The 23811-nt window shown below is 47.3% G+C and overlaps 1 protein-coding gene across 2 annotated transcripts in view; it reads left to right on the forward strand.

Annotated features, from left to right (window-relative positions):
• SLC4A4 (solute carrier family 4 member 4) overlaps positions 1-23811 on the forward strand; it is a 117563-nt gene that overhangs the window by 18754 nt on the left and 74998 nt on the right. For both annotated transcript variants that reach the window (XM_014310375.2, XM_031063646.1), the window contains exon 3: positions 11647-11826. In XM_014310375.2, coding sequence (XP_014165850.1) covers positions 11647-11826 — 180 coding nt within the window. The remainder of the gene's footprint in view (positions 1-11646; positions 11827-23811) is intronic.

Below are 23811 nucleotides of genomic sequence, written 5' to 3' on the forward strand. Positions count from 1 at the left end.
AAAATGTTGTGAAATCCCAAAGGTAAAAGGTTTTAAAGGAGTTTACTTCAAGTTTCTTCCTGGAAAATCATGAAGCTGATAGGACTGAGTTAATGGCAGCAAATTCTCTTTTTCTCATTTTCTGAGGATTGATTGTCTGTGGTCTTGATGAACTAGTAGGGGAGAAGGAGGAGAACAGGATAGCGTAGGACTTAACCTAGAAGGGAGAGGATTTCACCTTGCAGAACTATCCTTCCCCTCCTGACTTCAGGGTATAATTTTATTTTAACTTCTTTATTTGCAAACAAATGCCGGTGGCTTTTCAATTGAAAATGTGTTGAAAGGTGTAGAGTTACAGCCATGTCATTGTCACCAGTAATGGACAGGAAAGGATCCAGCAGTAGGAGAGGAAATAGTCTCTAAAAAGAGGAGTTAGAGCACTTCCAGCAAACCAAGCCAGTCCTTTCCACCAAAAAGCCTGTGTTTTCTTCCTGTCTGGAATGAAGTAATCTGTGCTCAGCCACTATAAATCATCGTATTGGGTTTAATGAGGCTGTTTGCTGTCTGCAGGGTCAGGTTTGTATTAGCCTTTTGCTTGTGGAATAATTGACACTTTGGCACAGCAGAAACATTTGAGGAGGGAGAGAGAGAGGATATTTTTTGATGTTTTACTGTCTTAAATGTTGCTACGTGCTGTAAGGGCGCATGCAAGGGCCACGTGTGATGCTCCAGGAGTATAATACAAGTGGTGGCTGGTGATGAGCACAGGAGGGTCCTTCTGACTTTCTGCAGGGGATGTGGTTACTGCCTGAAGTAGTATTGATGGCTGTGGTGTGTTCCTATCCTTTGTTCCAATGTGGATATCCTCATTTGGTTTAGCTGGGCTAACAGACCAGCTAGGGGAATGAGGAGCGGAGGTGAAACAAGTGCTTCTAATTGTACTCGACAGAGAGCTGGAGCTGCTGGGCTGAGCCTCTGCAGAGCCCCGGGACTGTGCAGCCAGCTCATTCCCTCGGGGGTGCTGAAGGCAGCCCGTGATTCCTGCCAGGCTCCTGGGAGCAGCCCAGCTAAATCTCCCAAGGATGCAAGGCCGAGGCATCTGTCAGGGTCACAGGGCACACATGGTGCATGGGTGGGTCAGCCAGGGAGCCGCTGCTCAGCTGCTCTGCTCTGTGCTGAGTAGGACAGCCTGGAATTCTTGGCGTGCCTGGCAATCTGGGGCACTGCAGAAGTGCCTGTAGGCATTAAAGGCTTTGGCACTTTGGAGAGATCTTATTTGTCTCCATGTTTCCAGCCTCACTGTTTCTGCAGTTCTCTGTGTGTCCTCGGCTACATCTGTCTCTCTGCAGAGATACGTGTGTGTAATGCGTGTGTGTATCCAATGTGCACCCTGGGTGCAGTCATGGTCTGCATGTGTGCAATCAACTGGACACTCACAGAGTGGCTGTGGTTGGAACTGATCTCCAATTCCAGCCCCTTGCCATGGGCAGGGACACCTTCCACTTGGTTGCTCCGAGGCCTGTCCAATAGTTGCAGGAATGGGGCAGCCACAGCTTTTCTGGGCATCTTGTGCCAGGGCCTCGCTACCCTCACAGGGAAGAATTTCCTCCTAGTATCTAATCTAATCCCACCCTGCCTTCTGTCAGTGTAAGATCCAGTGGAAGGGCGAAGATGTCAGGCTGCAGATCTTTGGCTGGCTCTTGGTGCAGATGCTGTTAAGTCCCTGTTAGATTCCTGCACTTACAGTGGGGTGTTTTAAAGAAGGAGAGTGTCTGTCAAGAGACTTAATTTCACTGAAAGTGAGCGGAGAGGAGATTGTTTCTTTTCCTTCCATGAGGGGAAGGGAAGCTGTAACCTTTATCAGAAGAGATAGGGCAGCAGGAGTTAGCAGGAGAGAATGGAAAGATTCTCCAGCAGATCATTATAATATGCCTTGGAACCAGACTTCTTTTGCTGTTTTTAAGTTGCTTTGAGTTCAAAGAGGCGAAGACAGAATTTTGAAGGTGTCACTTTGAGCATCCCTGTTTGGTGTGCTCCTTGGGAAAAGAGAGGAGCATGGCTCACTTTGTCAGTGATGCCCACAGGTTATGTCTGTGGGATGGAGATAGCAACTCCAACCTCGTCACCCACCCATTTGATTATGTAGTGGTGCGGGGGAGAGGGAAAGACTTGGCTTTTTAAGGAGGGGTAAAAAAGGGCATTTCTATTCAGGAAGGCATTGAGACATTTTCAAGGTGGGACAATTGTCCCTTGTGCCCTCGCTGAGTAAATGTAGTGTTAACAGAAACTGTACATACCTGACAGAAGAACTATGTCCCTTGGGCCTGCTTCCAGGGAGTGTTTAGTCCGTCCCTCAGGTGGCACCTCACCCTGGTCCTACACTGGAATGTGTTGCTGTGATATCAGCTGTTGACATTTGGAAATTACTCCACTCCACTCCTCCCTGCTGCCTGGATCCACGAGAGGGCTCGGAGGTGGATTCAGTGCATGTTGTTAGGAGGAGTTGCTTGGCTGGAAGTGCCCAGAAATATGACCTGGCGAGCCAGGGGATTTGCCTGGGTCTAGGGCAGAGCATGAAGGAAAGCAAGTACCAGCTGGCTTTGCTGGGGGAAATCAGGAAGAGACACTGTCCTAAGCCATGTGAGAGGACCCTTCCCATTCATTTAGAGCACTGCACGTTCCTTTCCTTGAAGGTAACGCTGTGCTGCTGTAATGCCCCTGTGAGGAGTGCTGGTATGTGTGACATAAACAGATTACTTAATAACTGATTTTGCAAGAGGGGAAAAGTAAAGCTCCACCTTATCCTGCGAGATAAGGTATTCTTGGCTCTCTGAGTGGAACTTCCCCCGGGCTCGCTGGCACCCTGGCTCTGTGGTGGGGTGGAGGATGCTGGATTTGAAGTCTGATGACTCCACTGCAAAGCCTGAGGAGCACCCCAGCTCCATGTGTTAGGAAATGGGGAGCAGCATACCTGTCCTGCCTTCCAAATGATGGGCAAAGTAAAGGTTTCCATAGCACGTCTCAGCCCTCCTGTGGGAATGAATTCAGGAGAACATGCTGTTAGGAGAAACTTTTCCTGGGTCCTCTTATCGTTGTGCCATTTACTGTTGTGCTCTGCAGAGAGGCTAACCCATGGATTTTGTAACAATGTTCCATAACTACTTGTTCCATTTTAGCACTTTCCTCCTCCTTGCTTTCTATTCTCGACCCGGTTGTGTCATTGCACTTTGCTGGTAGAAAGCTGTGTGATGCCATAAGCCCAAGATTAGTCCTTGGTGGCTGGATCAATGAGGAGAGAGGCTAAAAGGGCAGAGCTAACTGTGAACATCTTTACCTGTATTAACAGCAGGTCGACAGTGGGAGAAATGAGCTGTATTTGCCCATATACATGGATTTCTTTTTCTCCTTTCATCCCTGCCCTCTGTTTCTGATCTGTGACTGTAGGCAGACCCTCCTTCCTTTTCAGAAGTAACCAGATGACCTGTTTCATATCAGAGTCTTTAATTGCTTCTGAAAGAAATGTGATTAAAAAATTAATCAGGTAAAATCTGATCACAGAATGTGCTCATTAATGTTCTTTGGTACCCTTAATTTATATGTAGAAGCAAACCAGGCTGTGTTTTGCTTCAGTAAAACTGGGCTTTACTCCTGCAAAAGCCAAACTCAGAGGACTCGGGCAGTTCCTTTGTACTGTCTTTGCAAACAGCATCTGGCACAACTTCCCTGTGAGGATGGTGAGGCCCTGGCACAGGCTGCCCAGAGAAGCTGTGGCTGCCCCATCCCTGGAAGTGTCCAAGGCTAGGCTGGATGGGGCCTGGAGCAACCTGGGATAGTGGAAGGTGTCCTTGCACATGGCAGGGGCTGGAACTGGATGAGTTTTAAGGTCCCTTCTGACCCTGACCATTCTGTGATTCTATGAACTTGGGAATAGCAGGTGGAGTTTGGAACCCAGGGCTGCTCCACACAGCTAAGTAAAAACAAGACAGGTGGTTTAGATCTTCCTAGCTTTGAAACACCCTGATGAAAGATTTCAGATCTTCAGATTCTTTCCTTTCCATCTTTAATTCCCCATGGCACTTTTCAGGAGAGTGCTTACTCTTGGCAGCGTCCAGCAGGTCATTGCATGGAGTATTGTTCTGGTCATGTCGCTGTCCCTGCTCTGCTGTCAGCAATCAGCATTAGCTCTGAGGGTGCTGGGTGGGCTGAGGAGGTTTTTGATGGCCACCAACTCCATGGTCAGTGAGAAAAGCTGCAGTCTGGGTTCAGAGGCTGATAAATGACTTGACGTAAGGCAGATAAGCTGGCTGTGCCGGCACGAGAAGTGGAGAAAACGTTCTAAGAGCAGCTGAGTCAATAGCTGGCATGGTCTGCCCATGGTAAGGGAAAGGTGGTGGTTGCTCTGCAGTGGTGATAAGTTTTGTGCCAGTATGTGCTGAGCACGAGGTGAAGGAATGGGTTTCCATGCCATTCTGGCAGTGACTCGTTTTTCCCATCTCCAGTCAGTTTAGAATCACAGAATCATTGAACTTGGAACAGAGCTTTGAGATCATCATGTCCAACTAATTGGAAACTATCATCAGTTCTCTGACCTGGCAGTGAAACTAGTTTTGTTGGGGCCCATGCCAGCTAGAAAAGTGGCCCTCACATGGCACCTTTCAGCCTCGGATGGGAGCAACGGCTCTCATTTCAGTCAGGATTCAAGTCTAGGCTTGTTTGAATGTCTGCTCTCATCTTCCTCTGCCCAACAGCTCTTTTTTAAGGTACAACAACACTGGATATAACAGTTTAGCATGGAGATTGCAAATCAGGTACAGCCTTTGCTCATTTGTCAGATGTGAGTCCCAGATGTGCTTGTGAACCTTCCTGGATTTTTCCAGGACATTTCAAATGAAAAGGTAACCCAAAACATGTTGGTCATGTTGCCTGAGCTGGAGCTAGGTAACACAGGAGTGTTGTTCCCTCTCCCACCTGTGCTTCTCATACCAGAACTGCCAAAGCTGGGCTTAACCTGGAAACTGGTGCTAGGGCTGTAGCTTGCTGGTTTGAGCATCCTCCCAGCCTTCCTGGAGGCCTGTCCCCTCCTTTCCTTCTGGTGATGTTCCTGCTCTGGTAGCAGAACACCAGACTGAAACAGAGGCTGAGAAGGGGCACAGGGAACTCCTGCACTGCCTGAAGGAAACGTGTGCTGCTGGGGAGATGCGGGGAGCCTCTGTGTGAGCGCCTCTGTGTGAGCCCTGTTCTGTTTGCAGCAAGGTCTTCCATCAGACACCTGTTCCAATAAAACTGCAGCCTTGGAATCGAGGGTCAGTTGCAGAGGGCTGGTTTGAGGCTTTTCCCAGAGAATGGAGGCAGCTTGGGATGCCTTAGTCATCATACCACAGCTCTTACTTCTGTTGGAGCAGGGTCTGAATCCTGCCTGTACCTGTGAGCCTGAGAGTGTCGAGTACAGCTTGGTACTCAATTCATTCAGTCTTGGTAACTAATGAGATGGAAACAGGAAAAGATTTTGAGCCAAGATCAGTTCTCTTGAGTGATCATTTGGAGCATTTTGGAAGGGGACATGATTTTAAAGGATGCCAGAAAATCCAAAGGTACTGTGCTTCCCAAGAGCTAAATCCAACAGTCCGACACAGATCCCCTTCTCTGCTCTGTTCCTCGGAGCCCTCTGTTCTTCAAGTTTTCTTCAACTCTTCTTTCCATTGAAGCCAAGCAGTTCTGGCCAGATTAGATCAGATCACAGCAGGACAGGTTCAATGGCTTTTGTAACCTCTCACAGCTCCAAAGAAGAGAGAAAGAAAAGCAGCTTATGGGGCTGTGGGTAAGAGTCTCGCAGTGGCTTATGTAAAGCTCAGGGAGAATACCCCCACCACATGTTCATTGTTCTGTCTGAACAATGCCCACCCCTTCGTTCACTGCCACCCCCTGAATGACTTTGTTCCATCTACACAAGCAGCGTTTCTAGGATCTTCAGGAAGAAAATGGAAGACCTAATTTTATTTTATTTTCCTGTTTAGATATTTTTTACTTGAATTTATGTGAGCTTCGTCTTTTAGAGCCATCCTGTTGCTCAGATCTAACTCATCTGTTACACATGCTTTGCTGGAGTGGCCTCTGAATCTTGTTAGGAATCTGGCAGGTCTAGTCTGGGTCATGGATCATCTGTTTGGAACAGAGGAGTGCAAGCTTTAGGCAAATGGCTAGGTAGACTTCACTTCTGTCGAACTATAGCTTTGTTACATGGTAATGTTTTAGATCCTTTTAGAAGATATTGAAGTGCTAGAAGCCTGGTGTTACAGAAAAAGAGAAAAAGGTCTCCAATTTTCCCCACTATGTTCCCCTGCACAGCTCATTCCCTGCCCTCATAGACATTTCAGTCAAGGACTGCCGGCTAAGAGATGAAGGGCAGTGATGCAAATATATGAAATCGTCTTTGCACAAGTTCTCTCTTTGGTTAAGGAACTGCATGTTTCTTGCTGATGGTGATCCTCACTTGAGTCTAAGCCATGAATTTGGGGTTCTTCTGTTGGAGTTGGCAGACTGGAAGAGATGCCTGATGTTTCTAATTTTGTTATGTCTTCTTTCCTTTTTCTGTGGCATAGTAGCTCAGGATTCTCTCATGAAGCCTCTGTTTTATGTTTTGCCCTTTCCTGTCTCTCCCTCATAGCAGGCTCATCTCCTGATGGCATTTATCAGGAGGCATTTATCACAGGTCTGTGAACCTGCTGCTCAGCCTTATGGTTGTTGTTCCCATCGCCTGATGGATTCATGCTGACCCTTCTCCTTGGCAAACTGCCACAGCACAGAAGAATTGGTTAATTGCATACTACTGTTCTTTATAGGAGAAGGGATTTGGATTTGATCTGTCTCCAACTAGTGCATTCAGTTTTGTTCAGATTTCCACAAAGTGCTCAGTGAATCCTTCTGCCTTTTCCCTGACTGATGGATTTTTACTTGCATGGAAAATCGGTCACTGGAATACCAGCATGTTTTGAAAACCCTGTGGGGACTGGTTGGTGAGCCTGGGGGGACTGTGCTTGGGCAGCCTGTCTAGAGGTTTGGTTTTCCCTGGAGACTCAGTGTCTCAGTCCATATGCATGAATGGGAATAGGACATGGCTCTTGCACAGTGCTGGGGGAGGTCCTTGTGTTCCTTGTTTCTGCCAAGGTGTGAACAGTTCTCCAGCGTGGGGTGTCCTGCTGGCTGTGCATCCCATCCTGGGAGTGCAGAGCAGCTTGTGGCCTGGAAGGTGCAGCTGGGTGGGGTGCAGGTGCTGCCCCTCTGCTGCTACCAGCACCTGTAAAGCCCTCTACAACCAGCTAGAGCTAAGGGCACCCGGCACGTGACAGCCTGGCCTTTTGTTCTTATTTCTTGAGCTGATTTGAAACTAAGTAGGGCTTAGTTTGGGACCTCCTTAGCGCTACTTTTAGTATCTCCCCTTTAAAATGGATCATCCCCCTGATTTATTTGTCCTTCTGAGCCATGGGCTTTTTTTTGTATTGTTAATTTTCTTTGATTCTGACACAAAATGAGAAGCACCTTTTGCACAAACCCCAGGCTGGAAAAGCAGCTGCTCTAAAGCACACTCACCTGGCTGTGATCCTGGCCATGTCCTGGCTTGGCTGTGTGCTGGCACCTCCTTGGGCACAAAACTGTGCCATCCTCTGCTGACGAAGCATGTGGCCCGTCTGGTGTGACTGCAGAGCAGATCTCTAGATGTTACATGGGGGTGGCACCTGGGGCTTTCCATTCCATCTGGGAATAAGACTGATGGCTGGGCTGTGAAAATGGGTGGAGAAGGTCCCACATTTCATGGAATCACAGAGTGGTTTGGGTTGGAGGAGACCTTCAAGGTCATCTCATTCCAACTCCGTGCCACAAGCCTCTAAGTGACATGGCTGGGGGCATCCTGAGCAAAGCCCATTTTTCAGGTGGCCCAAAATATCTGGCCAGAGTTGGTGGGGAAGATTTGGCTTTGTGGCCAGCTGTAACCACATGGGCCTGTTGCAGTCTGATCAGGTTTAATGTGACTCTCCCTGTTCTTTGCAAAGGAGTCTTTAAAGGGATAAAAAAGGGCTGGGTGAAAACTGCTAATGCTCAGCTTATTTTCAGTCCTTTATACTTTTTTTAATATTAGATTTTGATCTTGTTTTCTTCTAAGGTGCCAGCGTGAGATTCTTTATGGGCTGGTCTTACCACGCTCTGAGTCTCAAGAATCCAGTCATGTGGAAAGGATTCCTTCTTAGATGCAGCAGGCAGACTTTATCCTTTGATCCCATAACTTTCAGCTCCTGTCTCCAAGTGACTGAGTTTTGGTTTTGCTGAGCACAAACCATTCCCTAGTACCCTTTTTAAAAAAGAGCTAGTGCTTTAAAATGGAGAGAATCATAATAAAGTGATCTCTCAGAATGGTTGTGGTTGGAAGGGGCCTTGAGGATATTTAGTTCCACCCCTCTGCCATGGGCAGGGACACCTTCCATTAGACCAGGGTGCTCCAAGCCCCATCCAAGCTGCCCTTGATGATGATGATTGAGCAGATATTCCTGCAGGCAGGGAGGGAGTGCTGCATTTCACAGAACCTCAGCTGGGTGATACACAAGTGGGTTTTCATAAGTAGAACTGATTCAGGGAGTCTCCCATGCCCAAACTCCAAATCTGGGTGCTGAATCATGAACTTATTCAGTAGCTCTTAGTAAAGCAAAAGATGCTGTTTTAACCGAGTTTTTCCAGGAGAACCTCTCTGATGATGACTGCTTTTTGTTTTGTTAATAATCAGATGAAACGATTTTGTTGTGGGCTTGGGACACCGTAAACATTCTCTGTAGTCACAAAAGTCAAAGACTTCAGCTACAGTCAGTGTAAGTCCAAAGAAACCCCAGCCCACTGTCACGGAGAAGAGAGCAGGTGCTACCGGGACCTGCAGCTCTGCATGTGGCTGGTACAGGTGGGGTGTGAGTGTTGTGACACAGACACTGGTGTAACACAGTGGTGCACGCAGAGGGTGTGGGTGTCCTGGGGAGGGCCAGGAGGAGCTGTGCTGGGTGTGCAAGAGAGCAGGGTTGGGTTACCTGAAGTTTAGCACTCCGCGCTTCCCGTCCTCCCCAGCTGCGGGATCCTTGCGGTGCCTGTGTGTCACGTTGTGTTTTCAGGCACTGGTTCTCATGGGAAAGGCTGGCTTCCCCCGGTGAGTCGGAAATGTCCCAGGAGCCCAGAGCATTGAGAGTATGTGTCAATTGTTTCCTCCCAGGCGCTTTGGGAAGGGAGCCTAGGAGATTATCTCAGCATTTGGAACAATATAAGCAGATGCCAAGCACTTCAAGTACATGGAGAAGGAAAATGTCTTGCTTGGCTGCCCTGAATGGTCGGGGGGGTGGGGGCACAGCAAGGAACATTAAATAAGTCTCTGCCTTCAGACTGGGGAAAGCAGCAAAGTAATGCAGATGTTTGCCTGCGTATATACAAGTGAGGTTCATATTACCAAAATCTGTGCTGTGCACACGTGGTCCAAAGATTAAAGAGATTGTCCAGTTCTGTTGGCAGCATATTAAAGTATTAAGACTGCAGGCTCACTATGATGTGTTTCTATTATCAAGCTGACCACAGAATTCAAGTGATTCAAAGGGGAATGTTGTTTAATACAGATGCCTTTTGCATCAGGCTTTTGGATGGAGTATTGGGTGTGAGAATCCCTTGGGAAGGGCTACCACTGCCCTGTCTGTCTGGGGTCACCCCCACCCTCCAGCTGCTGCTTGTGCTCAGATAAGATCTCCCCTTCCCCGTCCCTGTGCAGTGCTCAGGCCATCTGCCACGTTAAAGCTGATGTTTCCAGTTGCTGGAAGAGCTTTCTGGGTTTCCTTTGGCACGCAAGAGCTAAACTGGATCTTCACGTGTCTGTCTGGGAGGTCTTGCTGCAGATGTCTCTGTGGCTCTGCCCTTTCCCTCTGCACTGTGATCCCATTCCTCAGAGATGGCCATTCTGACAAGAGGCAGCAGACACAGGACCCTGTTCTGTCACTGTTCCACTGCCTGCATTTGAACCCTGCTCAGCTCCATAATCCTCTCTCTCTCTCATCTCTGGAAGTGTCCAAGGCCAGGTTCGATGGGGCTTGAAGCAAACTGGTGTAGTGGAAGGTGTCCCTACCCATGGCAGGGGCTGGAGCAAGATGAGCAAACATGCAAAATAAAGGCCTCACAGCTGGCCTCAGGAGTGTGTAGAATTTGAAATGGCAAATCAGGGTTGTTTTTCATTGGCAAATCAGTTAGTTACAGAAATTGAATATTTTGTGCCTGAATTTTCAGTTGTTCAGTCGCCAAGACTGGATTTATCATAAAGAGGAATTAGAGACACATGTTCAGTTTGTGGGTCATTGATTTGGGTGAATTTGTTTACTCAGTCTGTTCATCTAAAACTCTCCATTCGGCCGCTCTGGGATGGAAACGGGGAAACCAAACTTGGTCCCAAGTACAGAATCCAGCTCTCATTTCTCAGGAGTTACTTTTGTAAGAGCTGCTTTTATAGCTTACAGTGAGATGTCTGAATGATCTGGGCAGAGAAGACGACATCTAAGTGCTTTCTGTAAGCACAGGATATTCATCCTGAGCTGGCAGAAGTGCAGAAAGCCCTGAAAAGAAAACATTTCTATCAGACACAAATAGGCACAACCATTAGCAAATGTAGTTGAAGTGCTTTAGTTTGAAATCCCAGTCTCAGTGCAAGGGCATCCTTGGGATTTACAGCCAACATATGAGATTTAGCACTTCTGTTACTTGTTAATTTTTATTTTAGAAAGTGTCAAGTAGGAGTTGACAGGAGCTTGTGTGAGTAGTCCTTCCTCCTCTGCTGTGTTATAACAACTTGGAGCATGGACCTCTATAGTGGCGCCTGTGTAAGGTACCTAATGGTACTTTGGCCCTTGTTATACAGTGGACTGCACAGTCAAGTGATGTAGATTTTGTTGGTCTAAGCTCTTCAATTAAACTGAATCACTTGGCACAAGGTAGTTGTTAAGTTCAGCCAGTGTATTTGGTAAAACAAATGGAAAAATTAGTGTAGAATGTGTTTGAAAAGCACTCTGTTCAGTATTACAGAATGAGTATGATGGCCTTCTGTGGGGTTTATTTTTGTATTTAAATCAGTCACAAGGACAACAGTTATCAGAGTCTGCACTGGCACGTGCTCTCAGAAATGATCGGATAAAAATACTTCTACAAACGTAGCTACAGAGTTCCAAGCTCACATCTGGAGACAAGAAAAATAGGACTAATTAACAGTAGGCCAGCTAAGAGAGATAGCTCACTTGCCTTCTGGAGTGAAACAGGGATAGGACAAAGAGTAATGAGTTCAGACTGAAAGAGGGGAAGTTTAGGTTAGACATATGGAAGAAATCCTTCCCTGTGAGGATGGTGGGGCCCTGGCACAGGCTGCCCAGAGAAGCTGTGGCTGCCCCATCCCTGGAAGTGTCCAAGGCCAGGTTGGATGGGGCCTGGAGCAACCTGGGATAGTGGAAGGTGTCCTTGCCCATGGCAGGGTTTTGGAATGAGATGAGCTTCAAGGTCCCTTCCAACCCAAACCATTGTGGGATTGAGAGAAATGCAGCGTGAACTGTGCTGGCCTGTGGTGCCCAGACTGCATAGAGCTGAAGTTAATGTTGGTGTGCTTGTGTTCCCCAGGTCACCACACCATTTACATCGGGGTCCATGTGCCGAAGAGCTACCGGCGGAGGAGGCGTCACAGAAGAAGAGCTGGGCACAAAGAAAAGAAAGAAAAGGAGAAAATCTCGGAGAACTACTCAGACAAATCAGACGTAGAAAACACTGACGAGACAAGCAGCAGCATCCTTAAACCACTCAGTGAGTACTGCTTCCACTTGTCAGTCCTTCCAATGTTCTGTTCTCTAGGGGTCTGCTCACGGAGGATGAAACTCGAGCCACAAAAACAATGGTCTCACGTTGCAGGGTTGGAGTGGTCTTAGCCAGCTGCTGTGCCTTGGAAAAGGCACAGCCCAGAGCAGACATTTCATCCCTCTGTATCACCTGAGTTGGCCCCTGAGGGATGCCAGGCAGGAACAGGCTGAATGTTTGAAAAGCAATTTGACACTGTGTGTAAAGAGATAGCAAGCAAGGGCAAAGACTGAGCAATGCCTAGGTAGATCTATTGCAGCTTCTGCCCTGGCCCTGGGACATGCACACGCTCTGGAATTCCAGCACCCCATGGTTTCAGCCTCATGTGTCATTAACTTGCAGCGCTAACAGCTTCTTTCCCTTTGGTAATTAACCAGTTTTAGGTTTTGAAAACAAAATGGAGACTCAAATGGAGCTTTGCTGTATGTTTGAGTATCTTTAGGGATTGGATATCTAAATATTGACAGGAAGGTGAGGTCTGTTTTGGATGCTCTGTGCCTCTATTCCCACCAGAATTGTTAAGCAGAGGACAGTGACCTTTAGCTGGTGCCATCATTGTGCAGAGTCACAGGGTTGCATTCCCCTTGCTGTATTCTCTGTTGACCACAAACTTGTCCTGAAATCTGGGAGATGGCTGCTTTGGTAGGGGCAGGGGGGAGATGGGAAGGCTGATGGGGTTGTGTATAGCAGGGCAGGCCAGGATGTGATATAGCTCAGAATATTCAGGCTAATTCCAGATGGCTGGGGCTTCATTTCTAAGTGGAAAAATGCTTCCTGTGTGAGAGATCTGTACAACTGCATCTTGGATTGAAGAAATACATTCATTTCTCATTTTTAAGTCATGTTGCTGGGTAGCTGCTGTAGATAGAGACAGTAACATGGGGCAGGCAGATCAGTCATGTCTTTAGCCTGGTTACCATCTTCAGAGAACAGCACCTAGAAAGGAAGGCAAGTCACAGATTCCATTTGTTCTTCCCAGCTCTTGTTCCCTCGTTGTCCCAAAGAAGGTTTTTTGTCAGTGCTCAGATACCAGGAGTTGTTTTAACACCAAAAGGCATAATTACTTCAAGAACTCAAATGTTTTAAACTTTAAAAATAAAATGTTTATGTTTACACCTCTGTTCTTTAGCATGCAGGTTACCAGGCCTGTAGAAATTACTTTTTTGCTTCTGAATGTATCATATCCTAGGGAAATTGTTTCCATGGTCTAAATGTGCCTGTGTTTGAAAACCCATTTCTTCCATCGGGTTTTCATTTTGCCATCATTGTGTCTGTGACATTTGAGGAGGGGTTTGTGGTGTTTTTTCTCTTCTGTTGTTTCTATGTAGGTGTAAGCGCAAATAAGAACACATTACTGCAAGTAAGAAAATGCAGTCTTCCCATCACTTTCCATCTGCTTTTCCCATAGGCTTTTCCACCCTGACCTCTTTGCACTGCAGATTTTTGGAGTGGAATTGCATAAATATTCCAGGTGTCCAATGCAGTAGCATTCATACCCCATCCCTCTACCCTTTTCTCTGTTGTTCAGCAGCTCAGGTATCTGGATACTTTTCCAGGTCCTTGCAGGGACCTGCTGTTTCATGCTGGTGGCCAGATCTTTTTACAAGCTGGCTCAGTTAGCTTGGAGCTCTGTAAAGGAAAGGGGTAGTTCAGATTACTGTCTTCAATTACAAGTTACCTCATGTCCCTGGGCTTTTTCCTCTTCTGAAACTCCTGTCTTCAGAGCTGACCTGAATTTTGTGTTTCCCACCCTTTCTTTTGCTTTCTGAGATGCCTTTCTTTTCTCCCCACCAGCTGTGTCACACAGGTGTGTCTGACAGAAGCCCATTTCTCTCTGGGCAGCATGTACCAGTTCAGGCTGGTGTCCAGTGCTGGCAATCCTGGCAAGAAACCTCAGTTACAACCCTGGGGTTTTAATCTTCATCCCATAATAGGCATTGATTGAGGGATGGGTGGCTCAAATTCAGTTTCAAAAGAATTTTAGAAACGAAGAGCTGGGAAATATTGCACAGCAATTTTAATGGAATTGGGAGAAAGCTGAAATGAGTGGTACTACATATATTTAAGGCAGTCAGTAGAGAGTGTGGAATATCAGATGCTGAAATAGGTGTGAGGGCTGTGTGGTTTAAAACAAGCAAAATCTGGTCTGACATGAAGAAATCTCAGGCACTGTGAGTTTTGGTCCAACATATATCAGCTTAAGAAATCCTTAATTTATACAAAGAGCTCCTTCTCTTTGTTGATTTTGCAGTTATCACCTTGGCCAGTATTAGACACTTGTCAGTTCAGCTTGGGTATACAACTGGTGATTTAGTTTATCTTCTAATACAAGGACAAGTATATAGAGCTTGATTTACAAAATCTTTAATAATGTAGTTGTTAAAATAATTTGTAGAAGTTCAGGGAACAACTTGATTGTCCTGTATATTGAGACCTTTGTTTTTCCTGAGTAGAAAGCTTAAGGCAGTTTGATTTGGTGCATCACTTGGAATTCTTGATCTGTCCCTAAGGACTACGAGCCTAAGCTTCAGTATCTTACCTGAAAATGATTTTTCAGCTTCTTGGATGAAAACTCTGCAATTAGACTTAGACCAAGTCTGGGTTTGACTCACTGGGTCAAACTGCTCATAGCAGCTGAACCTGATGGAACATGTCCATTGATACCAGCAAGAGAATAAACAGGTCCAGAAATGCAAATATTCCCTAGAAAAGTTTTGTTCCAGTTCCAAACCAGTCTAGCTGTGCCTCTGTGTTTGGGAATTGGTGCAGTCTGGAAATGTCAGCCCTTATATTTTTTTTTAGCCTGTGTCCAGCTGAGCCAAACTCTGGTAGTTCTAGACAACCTTCAGCTCTCCCATCTGGAGAGAGCTGGGCAGGTGGAACGTGTACAGATCCGTTTTATCCTAAGGAAATGAGTGCTTGGGAACCATGCCTCCTTCACAAATCCAGACAGGGATACTCTGAGAGACTGAGGAGGAGGCAGGAAGGCAATGTTCCCTCTGCAGAGCCCTTTCAGGACATTCCAGGCCTGCGGGGCTGTCTCTGCTCTCAGGGAACTTTGGCATGCCCTGCTTCTCAGGCAGGACTGCAGACGATGACAAATCCTCTTCCAGGTGAAACATCCCAGCACCTCTGGTCTAAAAGCACCTCCTTTAACCCCCTAGCCTTGGTTTCCATTTAGGGCCAGTCAGGAACAAAGGCTTTTTAGGCTCTGCCTCATGGGTCAGCTGGTGCTTGTGTCAGCACAAAGAGGATGGTGTAGTTTGCTGCTACTTGCAAGGGATGACACAAGGGAAGAACAAGGAAGGCAGATGAAGTTTCTCTGAGTCCATTTCCCTCTTCCTCATTCTGTACTACCGGTGTGCAGAGATTTTCCCATGAGGAAATGCATCTCCCCTTGATCTGGGAAGGGGTTTTTTCTCATTGTCTGGTTGCCCTCCAAGTCACTTTGGCTCACCTCCCTGGCCCAAACCCAGATGCTGCAATAATTTACTGACTTGTTAAAACCCCTTGTGGTTCTGAGAAATTCTTACTGCCAAGGAGTAGAATTCTCTTAGTGCTTGTGGCCCTGAAGAGAGTAAAACCTGATTTTTGTCAGGTGTCAGAATGTTGCCATGTTGATAAACATAACTGCAGAATCTAAATTTTGGAATACCTAAAAGCAAGGATAAGAGGACCCATATAAAGAGAGAGCAGAAGGATGATATATGAGAGCTTTTTAAAGGTTTCTAGTTGGGTCAGAGAATTCCTCTTGTACCCACCAGTAATAGTTCTTAAGGGTTTTAGTAAAAATCCTCTCTGGAGCCCTCAGATGTGGGTTTGGAGGAGCACTTCTCCTGTTTGCAGGGAGTAATTTCTTTAACGTGCAGTTTGAGGCTTGTGCTGCTGTTCCACATGGAGTACATCTCTCCCAGTGAAGGTGAGGTTTTGGCTGGATGGATCAGATTTGCACTGGAAGCAGGTAAATTCCTGGTCCTGCTTCCCATCTTGGAGTGCCTGCTTTGCTGGAAGAGTTTATTGTGGACAATGTCCCATTTCATAGGTGGCCCAAAGAAGTGGTGGATTCCTCATCCATGGAAGTGTTCAGGGCCACATTGGACAGGGCTTGGAGCAACTTGAGGGGTAGGTAGAGGGTGTCCCTGCCCATGGCACGGGGTTGGAATGAGCAGATCTTTAAGGTTCCTTAACTGTCACTAACTGTGATTCCCAGTGAGGAATGCCAGTCTGACTGGAAGGGTCCATTCATAAAAAGATCAAATTAATTCAACAAGGATATTTAGACATCTCTTTAGGAATGCTCAAGCTGGGTGTCTACTCTGAAAGTTCATTAAGGCAGGTGCTATAAATAGCAGGAGAGAGCTACAGGATGGAAATAAATGAACCTACCTAGCAGAGCAGATGCAGCACAGTCAGGGCTGTGTTACTGGATTTTTCAGCCATCCAATTTCTTTCCTGACTTTTCAAGACATGGGGTGGGATTTTCCAAAAGCTTTTAGCCTCAGCTCACCTCAGTGAGAGCACTGACAGTAGCTGACAAAAACCAGGCAGGATGGCCAAAGCTTCATTGTTTTTGTATTGGCATTTTGCATAGGGAAAGTGGTCAGGGAGACCTTGCTGTGAGTAGGAGGGAATTTTGCTGCAAGTAGAAGGGAATTTTGCTGGTTTGGTCTTTGAGAACTGCAGGGCAGGCTCTGGACTGGTCCCAGGTGCTGGGGTCAGTTGGAACAGGCCTTGTTGTGCCCCTCCAGTAGTGCTTGGGTCCACTGTAGTGCGAGTGCAGAGGTGAGTTAAGCACAGAGCTAATTACTGCTTGCCTTGCAGGCTGCCCTCTGCGTAGCTGGGGCCCGCTGGGGCACTGGCAGGGTGCAGCTGGCAGTGGCCATGGGAAAGGTCATGGAAGGGGCTTGGGGCAGGCAGGCTGGGGCAGGGCAGCTGAGAAGGTGCTGACACAGCCCTCAGTGCAGCCATTCCCACCCTGCCGAGGAGGGCTTGCAGAATGCGCAGAGAGGCTGATCCTGGCACTGGTGGGATTGGTGGGATTGCTGTCTGCCCATCCTGCTTCCATGGTGGGCAGGGGCCTGAGAGCCACAGGCTCAGAGGGGTTTGGCCTGGAAGGGACCTCAAACCCACCTCCTGCCAGCCCCTGCCACAAGCAGGGACACCTTCCACTAGCCAGGTTGCTCCAAGCCCTGTCCCACCTGGCCTTGGACCACTTCCAGGGGCTGGGTGTCTGCAGTGTCCCTGGGCACCCTGTGCCATGGCCTCACCACCCTCACAGGCAAGAGTTTCTCCCTGGTATCTATCTAACCCTGCCCTGTGGCAGTGTGAAGCCATGAGGATGCCGGTGGTGGCAGTTAGGACTTGTTGAGGTGTGGGAGTGACAGAGAAGAGGCTTGTGTTGGAGGGGTGCTTCCAGCAGCAGCTAAACCTGGCTGCCTTCACCCCTTGCTTATTCCAGCTCTTTTTCTGGGGGAGGGTCAGGATGGCATTTTTCTTGCTCCTGTGGCCTCACTGCAAAGCCCCACCTCCCACTGAGGCACTTGGGCAGGATGAAGGGACATGCTGATATGAGGTTTGGTCTAGATGTGACCCATCACCCTAGGCAAAGGCTTTCCTTTTCTTCTTGGCAAGAGTACAGGCTTTCACTTGGACAGCTAATTTAAAAAAATGCTCTTTTTGCAACAACCCTTGCCTAAACTTGTGAGCTTTTTTTCTTTTTTACTTTGACTTGTGCATGTGCCAGTCACACCAGGGCTTGTTACAAGCACTTCTGTTTGTTTAAAACCTTTTGCACTTTCCTTACGCTAACTGTCCATCTCCTTTAGGTAAATTCAGAACATACAGCATGGAGCTTTCATTCCTTGCTCGTGACAGCTTGGAAAGGAGGTCAGGTTTGGATTTTTTTATTTGCTTGCAAATTCCAGATTTCTGGTGGGCGTCCTAAAAGGTAGAGCTAAACTTCCTCCTTCCTTAGGTATGTCCTGAAGCTCCCAACACAAAACCAGCAAGTAATCTGGTTGTTAAGACAAATGCTGAGTGCCTCAGGTACAGGGATTTGTTCTTTTCCAGCCCAGAAAAGTCTGGGAGTTGGGATTTTTTTTAAGTTGTTTTTCAGCGTGAGGTAGGAGAGCAGGAGCAGTTGTCCCTGGATGAGTTACGTGCACTTACTGATTAAATCCCTAAACCCATGGGCATGGCTCAGATACCTGTAGAAAGCCTGTAGGCACACAGTTTGTGGTGATTGAGAGTGGGGCTGTGGCTGAGCCTCATCCCCAATGGGCTACAGCTGTGAGCAGCAGGTGACCCTTGTTGAAGGTAACGAGCCATGGAGTGCCCAGGTGCACTGACCAATCACCACAGGGAGCAGAGGGCACACAGGTGCCATGCATGAACCATGAGGAGCGTACAAGGTTGGCCTAAAGAACAAGATGGACTGATTCTTGCAGCCTTCTGATGTGGTAAGGTGTTGCCCTGTATGGGCTGAAGCTCTGTAATGGGGCAGTCTCAGCTGTGACGTATGCTGCAGCATATGCTGTGACAGAAACCCCCGTGTGCGGACGTGCTCGGAAGTGGCACGTGGCATGTGGCATCTGCACTTCCCCTGCCACCAGCTGCCCTTTGGCTGCTCCTGGAAGCTGCTCTTGGAGGTCTTCAGAGGGACAGCTATGTCAGGGGCCTCATGCAGGTGAAAATGCATCTCACCCTAACGCAGCCCTGTTCCCCACGCTCTCTGTCTTGTCAGTCCTTCCTCAGGCTCTGAAGTGCCACCAGATGCCCTTTGGAAGGGACTGTTCAGCCACATAAACCAGCCCAGGCCTATGTTTGCCATTGTGCATGGTTCCTCAAAAGAAATCAGTAGTGCAGGCTGAAATTCCCTGAAATTTCAGCTTGACTTGTTCCTTGTGCACTGTGTTTCCAGTAGTGCTTGTGTCACTCAGTGTTTGTCAGTCCCCTCCAGCTGCAGCCAGGCTGCTGGGTGCCTCAGGTGTCATGGAGGGTCTAGTGAGAGTCTTGTATTCCTAGGATTTCAGTGTTCCTGGTCTGTGATGATGTCAGAGTGGTGCTGGGGAGTGAAAAGGAGTCTGCTGTCATGTGCCATGTGAAACTGTCCCAAGAGCCTGGGCATGAAATATTGTGGCTGTAGAGGGGAGTATTTTCCACCTGTGCTGAGAGCAGGATGAAATTGTTCATGTCTGAATTCTTCAGGGATGTCTGGATGTGTCTGAAAGGAGCAGCCCCTGGGGGAGGAAGGAGGAATGAAATAGAGAAATGATAAAATGATAATGGGCTTTTGGTAAGGATTATTCCTGGGGGCAGTGCATTTAAAGGCACAGTGCCAGCTCTTCAGGGAGCTTTTAAAACCTGCCTCCACGCCTTCCATCTTTAAAAAACAGCCACAGCAGATGCCGTGGCAGTGACACCAATGCAGACAGCAGGGCTGTTGAGCAATTCCACTTAGGTTGTTGTCAACTTGAAGTGATCAAGATCCACAGCCCTGAAGTGAAAAAATGAATTTGAATAAGAAGTACAAACATGTCTTGCTGCCCTTTTGGCTCTCACACCCGAATGCTGCCACTCTCCTGCCATACCTCTAAGTCTTCTCTACAATTTCAAGAACTAATAGAAATAGTTTTGGGGTGAGTCAAAGTTAAGATTCTTCTATAGCTGTAACCTAGTCTTGGGAGAGGAGTTAAATTCCTAAACCCCAGCTGGTTAATATTAAATTATTTGTGGCAAAGTTTGAGGTAAAATGGCAAGAGTTATTTGAAAAATTGGGTCTGGGCAAAACAGAGAAATTGTCCTCTAAGGCAGCTTTAGTCTCAAAATCCTTTCGTTTTGGGGTAGGTCTAAGTGACACAGTATTTTAATTTACTAGTCACTTCTGCCTCAATTGACTGCATGTTTTCTTAGATCTATGACTAAGCCTTCATTAATTGAGAATGGTCTTTGCTGCTTTTTTCCTGACCAGGCAATGCTCTTAGAAATCTCCCTTGGCCCAAGGGGACACAATTAGTCATGTAGATGTAGAAGAAAATAATTCAATATAACCTTGACATGGTATTTTAAGCCACAGGGTGTGTAACTACTTGGTGAATTGAAAGTGGTTCTTCAGCTTCAGCTTGAAACTTCCTCTGTGTTTCAGTACCAGCAGAGATGCCTTTGGGAAGATTTTATGGGGTCTTTATTCCCACATTGTCAGGGTAGACTGTTTATGTTTCAGAGCAAAAGAGAGGCTGGTTCCTTTCCTAGTGTGGGGAAGACCTGCTGTAACTGGAGCTTGCTGTGTTAATCTTGTGTCTTGAACTGATGATAGCATGTGCTACTATAATTACCTAAGCCACCTTAATGCTTTGCCTAATTCTGTTCCCTGTGTTCACGTGAAACTGCTAAGGGACAGAAAAGTCCAAGGAATTTACCATGTGGGGGAAAAAAATCTCCTTTAGAAACATTTTGATTTGAAGCCAGAGCTGTTTCTCCAGCTGAGAAGGGCTGAGTTGGGGATGTGACGTTTGGCACTGCAAAGCTGCCCTTTTTGGATTACACTCCATGCAAATCTGTTGGACAGTATTGTGACGGTTGTCACAAGGGGTCTTGGGTGAAGGAAGAGATGAGATGGTTGACTCCTTTATCAGAAGGCTTGATTTATTATTTTATGATATATACATCTATTAAAACTATACTAAAAGGAGAAGGCAGGAGAGCTTTTCAGAAGCTGCTGCTAAGCTAAGAATAGAAAAGTAAAGAATGATAATAAACCCCGCTCTCTCAGACTGTGTCCGAGCGAGCTCAGTTCTGGATTGGCCATTATTTCTAAACATCCAAGCTGGGCCAATCCAGACGGACCTGTTGCATTCCACAGCAGCAGATAACCTATTGTTCACATCTTGTTGCTGAACTTCGCAGCTTTTCATAAGAGAAATGTCTGTGACACAGTATGGGAACAAGCCATCCTAAAGCTCTGCATTTCTTGGAATATGTAAACAGGGGTTTATGTTTTACTGTCAGTATAACCAATACCTGGATTTTTGTCTCTGAACCCTCCTTTGTGTTTTCAGTTGCCTCTTGTGAACCTCATTGAATTTCTCCTGTTTGTACCATTTCAGATGTTGATCCTTGGTCTAGCTGTTCTTGAATCTGGTGTCTATTTTTTATTATTATTCTTTACCAGTAAATTGCCCATCAGCAGAGCTGGGGTAGATGTGCCGGTCACTTCTTGCTTCTGCCCTCAGCAAGGGGCAGGAGAGGCCTCAGAGGGTCAGGATGGGTAACGGGGAGGCTCTCAGTGCTTCCTGCAGCTTGGAACAGAGTCTCCTCTCATCCCAGGAGGGGCAGAGAATTATGTCCATGACCGACTAACCTCCAGTTGGGATTGTGGCTTTGGGAAATGAGTGCACAGATGGCAGTGCTGGGATGGCAGCAGATGCTGATCTAATGAGTGGAATCACTGAGGTTTCAGCAGAGTGGTGGAGAGCAGTGCAGGGTGTCTGTGGGAGTGCAGGGCTGCTCCCTTCTCCCTGACACCAGTACTTTCTGAGCCCTTCCCCTTTTCACTTGGCTTCCCCAGTTTATCTTCTCCTCCAGTTCGAGCTGGCACAATGACAATGCGGATGACTTTGATTTCACAGGGAAGCTGTTAGGGAGTTAGACGGCTAAGAAACATTTGGAGGGGGAACCAGAGATCTTGAGGCCAAAAACCTGCAGTACCCTAGTGCCAGCAGGCTAGAATGACCACAAGGGAGTGTTCAAAAAGAAAAGTCAGTCAGTTCATACAGAATACTGAGCTGATAGCAAAGGGCTCTCCCTGCACCCCTATGGACGTGGCTCCAGCATGGATTTTGTGTAAGAGTGAACCCTGAAATAAATACATTTGTCATGGTTCAGGAACACTAAACCTCAGTGTGCCCTTGCAAATGCTCTTGAGGCAAGGCCTGTGTTCAGGCTGTCCCTTCCACAGCAATGGGTCAAGTCCAAGGACCCAGTCCGGGGTTTCTCTTTCTGGGGAATGATGGTAGTGATCTTGCTTTGAAGTTTGGAGCAGATGCTGTGTTGTGGATGTGTTCATGCCTTGAAGAAACAGCAACTTATGGAGAGGGAGGAGGTGCCCTTCTTTTATCTCTTCTGACTTTTATCTCTTTGACTTCCTGATGAGCCAAAATTGGCTCTTTTAGTTGTGAGCAAAGGACTGGCAGCCAAAGGGCCACCATGAAAGGGAATGGAAATTGAGATTTCCATGTCAAAAACCTGAAGAGTAAACAAGATAGGGCAGAGAAGCCTCAGCTGTAGTACTTGATCATTGAAAAGAATTTGCTTTTCTCTTCATTAGTGTCAGCCATTTCCTAGAAAAATTGTGTCTTTGTTAAAACAAATCTGTGTGATATCTGAAACAAAATCCTTGAGAGCTGTGGGCTATTCTGCTCAGCTTTGAATCCTGATCTGACATCTGTTCAAGCAGGGGAGAGTCTTTGCTTGGATTTATTTGCTGATTTCTTACCCACTGAGTGAACTTTAAAATAATGGTATTAAGCACATCAGAATTACATGTAGGAAGAACTTTGTCATCTGCAAGCTAAAGAGGAAAGCAGATGTTAGCTGAGATGTAAGTGGTTCTGCATAGATGTGTTTGTACTTGCATGGATGGATTTATGTCTCAGAAAAGGCAGAGCCCTTGTGGCGCCTTTTCCTTCTGTTTGGATACCCCTGGAAGGGCATTGTAGGCCTCAGCAGTTACATGGAAATAAAAGTATGCATAAATCAGCAGATCCTGCTCTTTGTAAGGAAGCCTAGGAATGGACTAGTCTCAGCCTGAATGTGGTACTGGGATGTGTTCAAGTCTTGCTTCCAAGTGGAGACCCTGATATTTAAATATAGTAATGGGAACCGAGTTCATCTGATGGAGCAGTGGTGTTTGCTTGAGCTCTGAGCTGAGGGTGTGTAATACCCTGGGAATTGCATGGCTGGCAGGAAAGGAGGGGTGTTCTGAGCATCCTGACCTGTGGAGACCCCCAGCAGTTCCCCTCTCTATTCCTGCTCTGAGGGCAGTTCTGTAACAGGCTTGGCCTCATTAATAACCCAGCTCCTCTGTGGTGAAGTGATGCAGGAGATCAAATCCACGCTTTCCTTCCTTGGAACCAAATTTTCCTTCTTGCAAGCAGCACTGAGTGGAGTGGAGCTGGGAGGCTGAAGGAGGCAGACAGCCTAGGTGTCAAATCCCATTTGATTGATTTGAACCCTGCTGGGTCCCCCTGGGCCACCTGGACATTCCTCCTTGGAAACCCACTCAGAGGAGTCTGCTCACAGTGCCTGGCCCCTGAGAACCAGCAGGTGGGGTTTGACAGGGGATGGATGGCACTGAGGATGGATCAACTTTGTGTGCACGGTACCAGGGAGTGGGGACAGCAGCTGGCACAGCTGTGACCACAGGTTCTTGGCCGGGGAGTGCTGGTGGCACTGGGAGACTGCTGGGGGTGGCTTTCAGATGCGTAAGGAGCTCCTAGGATGTGAGTCAGGAGAAAAGGACACGACTGAAGAGCACCACTCACAGGGAAGAGCAGTAGAAAGAGCTGGCTGGAGGTGGTGGAACTTGATGTGCTCGGCGCAGAGAGGGCAGGCAAGTTATTCTGAAACCCTAACATTTAGATAACCACAAGATTTAGATATCAAGGCTCTTAGCAAATGTCCTGCACCAAATCTGGACAGAGATGGGTGTCACTCAGACTGGGAGGAGGTAAAGGAAGGTATTCCATGGGCTGGGGTCCAGATGAGTGAGTCTCTCTGCAAGGTAGATGAGGCCCTGTGTATTCCCTGTCTGAGAGCTCCAGATGGGCCACTGAAACCCCTTGTGGAGACATTGCACCTTCATTCACACTCCCTGGGTTGGATGTAGTGTGCCAGTACTGTCCCAGTAGGAGGGCGGTAACCATGTCCTATGGGTTG

This window comes from Geospiza fortis, unplaced genomic scaffold (assembly GCF_000277835.1).
Source record: "Geospiza fortis unplaced genomic scaffold, GeoFor_1.0 scaffold909, whole genome shotgun sequence".
NCBI lineage: Eukaryota > Metazoa > Chordata > Aves > Passeriformes > Thraupidae > Geospiza > Geospiza fortis.